The 10,848-nt window shown below is 46.2% G+C and overlaps 1 protein-coding gene across 1 annotated transcript; it reads right to left on the reverse strand.

Annotated features, from left to right (window-relative positions):
• Positions 1-2,428: 2,428 nt before the first annotated feature.
• Positions 2,429-6,159, reverse strand: LOC114104416 (uncharacterized). Its single transcript, XM_027950555.2, has 7 exons — positions 6,088-6,159; positions 5,383-5,446; positions 5,051-5,262; positions 4,395-4,585; positions 3,751-3,801; positions 3,089-3,258; positions 2,429-2,827 (listed from the first exon to the last, which is right to left on the reverse strand). The coding sequence occupies exons 1-7, from the start codon at positions 6,157-6,159 to the stop codon at positions 2,799-2,801; spliced, it is 789 nt and encodes a 262-aa protein (XP_027806356.2). The 3' UTR covers positions 2,429-2,798.
• Positions 6,160-10,848: the final 4,689 nt, after the last annotated feature.

The raw sequence follows: 10,848 nt of genomic DNA on the forward strand, positions 1-10,848 counted from the left end.
TAGTTGGTACTAAAGCTACAAACCTAGAAGTGATTGACAAATGATGATCGAATTAACATTATGCAAATGTGATGTGTATTCAGTAGCAACTACAGACACTGTGGATTTGAATTTTGATCTTTTCCTGGAGTAGCAATATGCAATATGATACTTTCTGGCAATTTTGGGCCATGACACTGAGCACAGATCCCTGCCAGACATGGGATCATGATGGTGAAAATAGACACCCTACTCTGTACTATCTACTAAACTAGGATGTTGGGTTAGGTGCACAAAACGCATGAGTTTTTTTTTTTTGTTGTTTGTTTGTTTTTGCGGGGGGGGGGGGGTACAAGAGATTGAATTCAAGAGCATTTGACCACTGAGCCACATCCCCAGCCCTATTTTGTATTTTTTTATTTAGAGCCAGGTTTTCACTGAGTTGCTTAGCTCCTTGCCATTGTTGAGGCTGGCTTTGAACTTCTGATCTTCCTACCTCTGCCTCCCAAGCAGCTGGGATTACAGGTGTGTGCCACCCCACCTGGTACAAAATGCATTTTTGACTTATGGTGTTTTCAATTTATGGTGAGTTTCTTGAACTGTAATTTCATAATAAGTTGAGGGCATCTGCATAGAGAAAAGATGTGTAGATGGTGCATTGTCTTCAAAATGTTACTAGATGGCACAGAATTAAATTTTTAGTAGTAGTTATTTTATATGATTACATTAATGATATTAGTGAAATACTGATTTTTTTGTGCATGTAAATTTCATAGAGTTTCCCAGGAATTAATAGATTTACACAAATATGAGTAATTTTTAACTACTAGTTCAATAATAAATAGTAATAATAATAAATAATAGTAAATACTACTAATAAATAGTATTAAGCACCATACCAATATTTAAATATTTTGAATACAGTTTCAGGAGAAGTTTTTAAAATACAGATATATTAGAAAAATTTCTAATATATGTCAACAACTTTAGTCCTTATTATTAGCCAATAGCTTTAAGGCAAGTCTTCTCGATTCTCTGTGCCTTTTACCTTTATCCTTAAAATATGGCAATAATAATAACACCCTCCAAATGTTCTCTCTCATGAGTGGAGGCTGATCCATAATGGGGGGGCATGGGAAAAATGGAGCAATTTTGATTGGGTAGAGGAGAGTGAGGGAAGAGGAGGAGATATGGGTGCAGGAAAGATGGTGGAATGAGATAGACATTATTACCCTAGGTACATGTATGACTAACTGCACATATGGTACAATACTACATGGTGTACAATCAGAGAAATGGGAAGTTGTGCTACAATTGTGTACAATGAACCAAAATACATTCTGTTGTCATATATACCTAATTAAAATAAATAAATAAATAAATAAAAATTAATACCCTAATAATATTTCTTTTTCACTCCCCTGAGAAAATAGAGCCTAATACTAAGTGATTTTTGTCAGAAAAAGGATGTCCTTTGTCAAATGTCTTTAGAGTTATTCACAGGAGAGTTTTTCAGAGGGAGGAATGGACCAATGGACATTTATTCCATATCTATATACTTTGTAAATGGCTTAACATGAGAATTTTATCTACTTGTATAATTGCCTGATGCACATGACAGTGTGTAGTAAGTTTCTTCCTTTTCTATTCCTTCAGGCTTTATATTAAAAATAAAAAAAAGCAAAGTGATACTGAGCTTCCAGAAGAAAAATTCATTCCTTTAAAGTAGGGGAGAAAGTATTTGTGAAAAATTGAGTTGTGGATACACCCATTTCCTCTTGGAAACTAACAGTCACTGTCAGGCACAGATTAGATAATAATATATGATGAAGCTTTCAAGATAGGAAATATATTCACATATCTCAACTATTAAGGACTTTACAAAACAAAAAAAGGAAGAAAGAAGAAAGATGTTGTTTGAAATAGGTCAACCATGACGCTTTCAGTGCTATGCATGAGGAAAATGTGGCTCCTAAACACGAACTCATGTGCTCTTCTAATTCTACATGGTGTCTTGGCATAGATTCAATGACATGTGCCCAAAGCCTGAGACCCAGAGTTGGCAGGGTAATTCCAGGTGCCATCACATTTCCATTTGGGTTTACACCACCCAGGTAGGGGGTGGTGGTTCCACTCCACATTGGAGAGCAGGAGACCTAAGTGTGACCACACTGGCAAAGACACATCTTCTGTCGGATTCTACATTCCATGTCCATGGTCCTAAGGGACATTGCCCCCAGAAAAGCAGCCCCTTCTGGTGGCATGGAATCCTCAACCTTTTAGGCAGTCACCTTTCCCCCATACTCAGGGGCCTCTATCTCACCTCCTCTAGAATGACCTGTGTGTTCCCCCCCACAAGACACATGTGCTCTTCTGGGGTCTCTCCCATGGAAGCTACACAGTGTTGGTGGTGGCACAGCCTTGGGAATGGATTGAGCAGGCAACTTGATATCACACAATGTAAAAATTTATTAACATACTTTTTAACACACCTATCTCAACAATGAAAACTTATAGCGAAATAACCATAACAACAATGAAAGAACCCCAAAACAACAAAACAAACCTTAAACCAAACAAGGTAATAAATAAATAAATAAGGAAGTAAATAAATAAGTTTTAGAAATCCAAAAAATTCTGGAGGAGAGGAAGAGGAGAGGCGTGGTGGGGATCTGGATCTCAGTAGTCCTCAAGAGCTCACAAAGGTAGAGGGGCCAGAGGAGACATGAGCTCTAGGGCAGTGTCAACTTTCCAGCACACGTGGAGTGGGTGCTGGCCTGAGAGATGGGTGACCTGGTGCCTCTGGTGTTTGGCCGTGTTTAATTGAAGGTTTTTCCTGGAGAGGCAGCTGCAAGAGAAAAGAGCCCCAACATGACTGCCTTTCCCTGGGTCTTTCCCGATTCTCAGAAGAACCCTGGCTGTGAGAAGAGCCCAGCCCCTATCCTGGCACCAGGACTTCTTCCCGGACGAGGGCCCTCCAGCTGCAGGTGGGGTCAGGAGTATTTGGTTGGGGACCACAGGCCAGTTCCCAGCAGGAGCGGCAGAGTTTCCCGGACACACACATGCAGTCACCCACCCGAGGCCCCCTCATCACAAGCCTGGGACTCACTGGGATCTGTGCTCTCCAGTCCTGTCAGGAGGCTCTCCACCTGGACTGTCAGCCCTGACTCCGGCATGGTGTGGAGCAAGAAGGTTCTGAGACTCCTCAGGCTGTCCATGGACCCCACAAAATCTTCTGGGTATAGGTAGAGCCACATTTGGACAGTGGAGCAGAAGGCCCTGGGGACATAGGAGTGGGGCAGGGAGCCATGAGCGACTGGGCATCTCCTTGAGCTGGAAGCCCCTTTGGACCACCCAGATGATGGGCTTCCCATAGAGTGGCCAAGCATGTCCCATGCAGCAGGGCGAGAAGGGGGACATCCTGTGAGGGCCATGTGTGGGTAAGAGGCTCCCCTCTCCTGTGCATTGGGGGCTCCCCACATTTGCCTCAATAGAGAAAAGTGAGGGCCATTATGGCTGGGATTGGCTGTGGAGGGGAGGGATGCTCACAGGGCCAGGCTCTGAGACACCAGCCCCACCTGCGGTCCTTAGCTACCCAGAATCCCACCACAGCTATCTGTGCCCACTCCAGAGGGAAATCAACAGACCACATCCATGGGCCACAAATCATAGAAGGTGGACGCCTGCGTTTTTGCCCACCCATCCACTGCCAAGTTTCCCCAAGTGACCCTGGAGTCAGAAGCCCACTCTCGTGGCCCCCAAACCACTCACATCTGTCCCGGTAGGAAGACTTCCTCCATGCATTGTTGCTGGTCCTCATACCTAGAGAAGGCCAGGAGAATGTCACCTCGTATATCCTGTGCCCTGCATGTGCCAAGACGCCTGGTGGCTTTGACTAACTTTCTGCCAATACTGAAAGCTCAGGAGAGCTGGGAGGTGTGTGTGCACTGCTTCCTAATGGATAAGCCATGTGCCTGCCAAGGGCAGGTGCTTCACATCTATTGGGCCCATGAATGAACCCAACCAGGTCCCCCTCCATCCACCCTAGCTGTCCCCGCTCTGCCTCCAGGCAGGTCAGGGGCCCTTCCACATGCAAGCCACATGCTCCTTCCCCAGTATGCAAACTGCTCTTCCTAAGGCCTCTGTCCAGTTGGGCTGAGGCAGAAGAGTTCCCCAGAGGGGCAGGACAGGCACCCCGGGGGAAGTCCTGAGGCCTTGGAAGCCTGGCCCAGTGGACAAGGCCTGAGACCTACACTCCTAGGGCTCATCCTTCTTGGTTGGCTCGACACTTCAGCGGGGTTCTCCTGTGAATATCCTACATCCCACAGAGTTGCCAGAGGTCCAGAGTGGTGCCCGGCATCCCATCCACCATGCCAAGAGATGGCCATGTCCCGGGGCCTGGAGGTCATACACACTTTTGACTGAGGAGCTCCAGCACTTTCTGGATGCTGAGCACCTTTGGGCGTCTGCACAACAATCCTTCCAGCCAGGAAGAGTGCCCCCTCTGCAGGACGTTCACGAGGTCCTTCTCCAACTCCTGGCGGACCAGTGAGGTGAAACTGTCCACCAGACGGGACACAGCCAGGGACGAACGCTTGTCACCTCCCTAGTTTCAGGGATCAAAGAGGGACATTTCAACCAGGAAACAGTATCATCTGCACAATGTCTCACTGTCATACATTCAAGTGAAAAACAAAACAAAACGCTTTCCTTTCCTTCTAATTCTCAGTTGAAATGAAGGAAACACACGCACCCACACCCACTCGCATTTGGTGAGGCTCTGAGGCTGTCCCAAGGGGAGTCGCAGAAGCAGGTTAGACTCTGGTCACCTGCAACTCTCTGTCTTGTCTCACCTCCAGTGTCCTTGTGAAAAATCGCCAGAGTGTTCTGGACCCACGGCTGAGCCAGCGCCTCCACGGACCATAAGAGCTCATGGCTCTCTGCTTGTCTTGTCAACGCAAGTGAATGGACAGGGGCTGGAGGTGGACTGTTGGGACCTAGCTAGGAGGGTTCCAAGTTCTATATGTTCCATCGCCAAGGAAGTGAGGTCACTTCCTCTGGGACTCCTTACCTGAGTCCCTTTTTCACACAAGATGGTTCCAAAGGCCACCTGGGGTGCTGGCTGCTGCCATCTTCCATGGCCTATGCAAAAGTGGACAGATTCTGCCAACACAGCCTGGATCTCTTCCCCAGGAAGATCCAGGTCTTGCCAGCAACTGCCCTGGTTGGGGGAGACAGAGCTGGGTTCAGACCCATCTCCTCCTTCTGACCTTAGGTGTGAGTCTCAAGAATCCAGGGGGCCTCACAGGCTCTGCAGAGCTTCCTAATATATCCTCAGGATCCTTCCACCCTCTGCTTTGGAGATGGTCATCACCTGTATGTGCCCATGCATGTGTGAACCACCTGGGCAATCCTCATGCTGGAGGGCTTGGCTGGTGGGCTTGGCCCACCCTGAGGCTTCATTCCACTGGAAAACAGGAAATGGCCCCTGAGTTTGAAGCCCCATTGAAGTTAGAGGAATGGAAAATCCTGCCCTCTTGTGTCCTGAAGCTACAGGCATTCAGTTCCTGGCCTCAGGTGATTACATCCCCTAGACCACTCAGTTTCTTTGGGAAGGAGAAAGTGCCCTGGACCAGCCTCTCATGCCCTTTTGGGACCTGTGATAGGAGGAAATCCAGTCAGGAACCCTGTCACTAAATACAACCCTGAAGCTGACAAGGGCAGCTGGGGATTTTTTGTCTTTGGTGGCCACTTCTGGGGAAGCGACTCAAAATGGCTCTGATCTTCACGGAACCCTCCCAAACACAAGAAGGAGTCTACACTTTCTTCAAGGATTTACACCTGTAGAATTTCATCCCCCTGCTGTGGACAGAGACTTCAGTTCCAGTTTCCTACATCACAACCAACTTCCTCTGAGAGGCAAGCAGGCCCTGACTCCATTTCCAATCCTCTTGTGAAAGCTACTGTTGGACTGTGGGGAATAAATGTATCTCATGGCACCGATTTCTGTCTGGGGAGAGAAGGATTGCTGGCCTAGGTTCAACTGCCTCACTGAAAAGTCCACACATTTTTCAGCTCATCCACGAGGGTCACCCAAGGTCTCCCTACCTGCTTTGTTGTGACACACAGGCTAATGCTCCGGAAAGGAGCCCACAGGTGTTTCACCAGTCCTGGCCCCATGCTGAAATACATTCCCATCCCAGACTTGGGAGAGAGCCTGGCAGGACTTGGAGGACTTAGCCTTCACTTTCAGAGTCTGAATGTGGAGCTGAAGACAGCGATCCATCCACACAGTGGATTCAGACAATGCCTCTGTGGAACACCCTCATCCCCTGCTAGTCCTGCCCATGAAGCAGAGGATTCTTCTTTGGAAACAGGCCTCCTGCTCTCATGGCCATATACCCCAGGCATGGCCCTGAGCATTGAGTCCACTCAGGTGAAGCCATGCTCTGAAGAGTTTAGGGCCAGTTCTGGCCTTGGGTCCATGAATGGCCTGAGTGAACAGCAGCTGGGCTCCAGAAGCAGCCCTCTGCATTGCAAAGATTCCTCAGCTTCCCCCAAAAGGGCCAGCCATGCCCTGGCTCGCCTCACTCTGGGCCACCAAGGAATGAAACCCACAGCAGCCTTGATGGCTGCCAGCTTTCTATGCCTGCACACCATCTAACATCGTCCACCTTTGGAGCCCCTAGGAAGAGGCTCTGCAGTCACAACAGGCCTGTGTCCCACCTCTGCCACCTTGTAGCCATGAAGCATGCTCCCCTAGGCCCTTTTCCTTCAGTAGAATCCCAGGATTTCTCTTGCACAGAGTAAGCCCCGGAAGAGATGCCCCACCCTGCTAACTGGAACTCTTCTTGCCCTTGGTCCTCCCTTTACTGCTGCCCTGAACTCACCTTGTGGTGCCCCTTCTGCTCTAGTGCCTCTCACCTCCTTCAGAAAGCTCCATGCTCACCTGCTGTGCTGTGTCCCCGGGTCCTCTCTCCCCTTCCTTTTCTTCTTGGGCACTTGCTATAAATTTTAACCTAAATGCATGCTTTGGCTAACCCACAGCCACTGTACAGGCTTCCCTAAATCTGTCCATCTCTCCAATTCTATGTCTTTTCCAATTCTTTATTCCTTTGTTGGATGTATTTTGTTTGTTTGTTTGTTTTTGGCTTTTTTCATATTAGTGAGGATGGATCCCACGTTGTCACACAGGATAGGTAAGCAATGAGCTCTATTTCCCACCACTTTTTCATTTCACTTTGAGACAGGGTTGCGCATTGGCCCAGACTGGCCAGGGACTCATGATGCTACTTCCACAGCTAACCCGGTCATTAGAATGGAAGATGGGCATCAGCCTGCATGGCAAAGCAATAATATCTCATGTGTTTAGTTGAATATCAAATATCCAGCATGCACAATGCACACCCAGAGTGGGTCCTTCATAAACAATGGCATGTTGCTGGGCTCAGCTTTACTGTGTGTACTTAGGAGAGGTGGCACCCAGCTCTACTGTCACTCAGGGGAAATGAGCCTTAGAATGGCAAGTTCAAGGCCAGCCTGGCCAAATAATGGAAAGCTACTGCAAAAGTAAAAAGTACATGTGGATGTAAACACATACAAGAAACGGAAATTATTTAAGTGGTAGAGCATCTCTGAATTCAATCTCTTTGCCCTGGGGGGGAGGGGCAGGGGCAGAGGGAGAGAGGAATGAGTGAGGGAGAGGCAGATATGCAAAGGGTCATAGCTTAGTGGAGGAACCCTTAACTTGGATGAAAGCATCAGGTCCCGGGGTCATTCACTAGTATTGCCCCAAAACACGAATTACTGAATGAAATGAAGAACAACTTACATAGGCACGGGAATGGCTCCTAGGTTCTCCCTGAAACATCCTTCTTTCATAGGAATTTTAAAAGGCTTTTGGATCCCCTAGAGAAAAGCATTTGTGGGTCTGGCAGGAATTATAAGGAATGAAAAGCACAATATTGGAATCAACCATTTCCAAGCAGCTGAGACAGCATGCCTACATGCATTGGCAGGCATTGGAACCCAGAATCATAAATGGGGTAGTCTTGGCCTGTGATAACTTGTGGACAGATCCCTGACAGGACCCCAGGACCTGTGAGTTCTCAGGGACTTAGGATCTTCAGATGCTCAGAACCCGGAGTCTGTTGGCCACTGGGGGGCACGCGCTCCAGTGCTTTGTGCGCCATCAGTGTGTCCTCCCTTCTGCTGAGTCGTGCGCTATGCCAAAGGGCGCCATGGAAGGTGCCAGTTGCGCCCTTCCCTAAGGCAGCCACCGCCCTCTGATTCACCCCAAGCAGCTGCTTCTCTGCCCCCAGCGCAGGCCCCTCTCAGGGCTGCAGGCTGCTGCGCGGGACAGCGCCCCTGGCGGCGGTTCGTGGGTCCAGAGGCTCAGGGTCCCTGACCCTGGGGTCACTGCTTGCCTTGCACACAGGGATGGGCTCCATCTGTGGCTAGTCCATGCCAACATTTCCAGGGGCATGCTGCAGTCACTGCTGCCTCTGCAGAGTTTTCATGCCTCCAATGTGGGCTGAGGCCTCGCGGCTGGCATTCAATTATTATCATATCAGGCGTTTATAACCCTTTTTAATAGTACAACATTAGGCAGATCAAAAAATAAAATAGAAGTTTCATTTTGATAAGAGGTAAAAGGAATTAGCTGGCTTGAGTCTATCCATTTTGTGTCTTCAGGGCATATTGGAGAGTGACAAACAGACTTGGAAATTAAGGAATTTCCAGTCTGAATTCCACCCTCTTGTTGCCTCTTGTTGTTCATTGTTGTCATTGTCTTCTTCTTTTCTTGTTTTTTTTTTTTTTTTTTGTGGGGGAAGCTGGGGTAGGGGGATGCGGTGTTGGATACTGGAACCAGAGTCACTCTACTACTGAGCTCCATCCCCAGCATTTTTATTTTTATTTTTTTAAGACAGGGTCTCACTAAGGTGCTTGTGGCCTTGCAATTTTTCTGAAGCTGGCCTTGAAGTTGTGACCCGCTGCCTCAGCCTCCTGAGTCACCACCACACACAGCCCCCACCCTCTCCTCTTAATCACACAAGTTAGTTTATCTTGGAAGGTTATTTAAACTCCTTAATCCTTGGTTTCCTCAGACATACATATGTAATTAGAAATGATAAGTATTCCCTCCTAGGGTGAGGATTCCATGTCAGGCACTGCCCTTGTATGTGCTGGCTGGCTTCATCAGCTTTACGGAAATCCCATTTTACAGCTAATGGAACAGAGGCAAATAGGTGGAAGGATGTGTCTTAAATCATATAGTTGTTAGAGTTTAGATGAAGGCATATTCAGAGCCAGAAAGTCTGGATAAAATTCTCCTCCTCCTACAGTGCATTTCACATTGTTCACAGAGTTTCTAGTCCATGATAGGCTCCCAATCCATTGTGGTTACTTTCTCTTCTTCTTCAAATGTGCCAAGTTCACTTTTAATTTGTGGAAGCTTCCGTATCTTATGTAACAGAATTATCATGAGGTAATTCACTATATAATGATAATATGATATGATATTAGGCAATAGATCTCATAGTGTGTTTTCTTTGTCCTGCACAGATGGTGGTGAAAGGAGCCATCTTCCTTTGTGGACAAAAGGAAATCAAAAACAAAAGTGTACATAATGCAACCATTTATAAATATGTACTTTATCTTTTTTTCTCTTTGAGGAAATATTAGAGAGTCTAGAAGTTAGGAAGAACACTTATTTCATTTTGAGGACAGAGTGCAAATAGGATGGCTTAAAGAAAGCTACTAAATATTTGACCTCTTTCTCCTATTCCCAGGTCATCGAGTATATTACAGAAAAAGAATTTCCAAAACCAGAGTATTCTAATTCCCTACATTACCTGGTCTTATTTTTCATTTGTAGTTGGCATTATTTGATTTGTTTGCATTAAAAAAAAGCCTAATTTGTGATTTATATCCATAGCCATTCTCTTTTATCTAAGCATATCCAGTAATGCAAGGAATTTGGGGCATTATCTGTTGATCTCCTGTTTACCCAGCCTGGAATGGGAACTTCTCATTCCCCATCAGCATCAGTGCTGATCTGGATGCTGTGGCTGCCCTGTTTGTCTACACCCTTCACCAAAATGGAGAAATTGTGGCTGACAGTGTCAAGTTCCACATGATTTTTCTTCTATGTCTGTCCTGTCCAGAGTAAGAAGTTTGCTTTTTGCTACCTCCTTAATGGACCACTCTGATATTTATGTGGTAATCTCACAATAAGTGGGGGTAGCATTTTAGTTATTAAGAAATCAAGAGAATTGCCAAATGGAATGAATTATCCTTGACAATGGTAGTGCTAATTCCGAGATGACAGGAGGGTGGTAAAGGAGAAATTCCTTTAAGGAGAGTTGAGGGTAAACATGGGCTGGAGCAATATATGCACAGAATCTATCAGAATTTATTTAGAAAAAATTTGCATTTATTCAGATTTACTTTATAGAAATTATCTCTACTCTCATTCCTTTTCTTTCTCTACTTCAGGTTAGACTGTCTCTAATGCCAGTCTCTTCAAGCAGCCCATGACTCATTGTGTGCCCTCCAGGCTGTGGATAAAAGTGTCCTCCTGCTGAAATTGGAATAACAGCTGCCAGCTGAGGTCCCTGATTTCCTCAGTTTTCTCATTTCTATCTGGACTCTAAGTCTTACCCTTCATATGAAGCTTATGTGACATGGAACATGTTGAAACTATCCACTAATTTCTTCCTTTGTTACTTCGTGGATTATACAATTATTTTTCTTGACTTACCCAACACTCTTAGTAAAACATAATTCTATACATGATTATGACCTGTTAAGAACTTTACAATAATACTTAGTATTGAATTGATACTTGAGACCTAATCTGCCTACTAT

This window comes from Marmota flaviventris, chromosome 3 (assembly GCF_047511675.1).
Source record: "Marmota flaviventris isolate mMarFla1 chromosome 3, mMarFla1.hap1, whole genome shotgun sequence".
Taxonomy (NCBI): domain Eukaryota; kingdom Metazoa; phylum Chordata; class Mammalia; order Rodentia; family Sciuridae; genus Marmota; species Marmota flaviventris.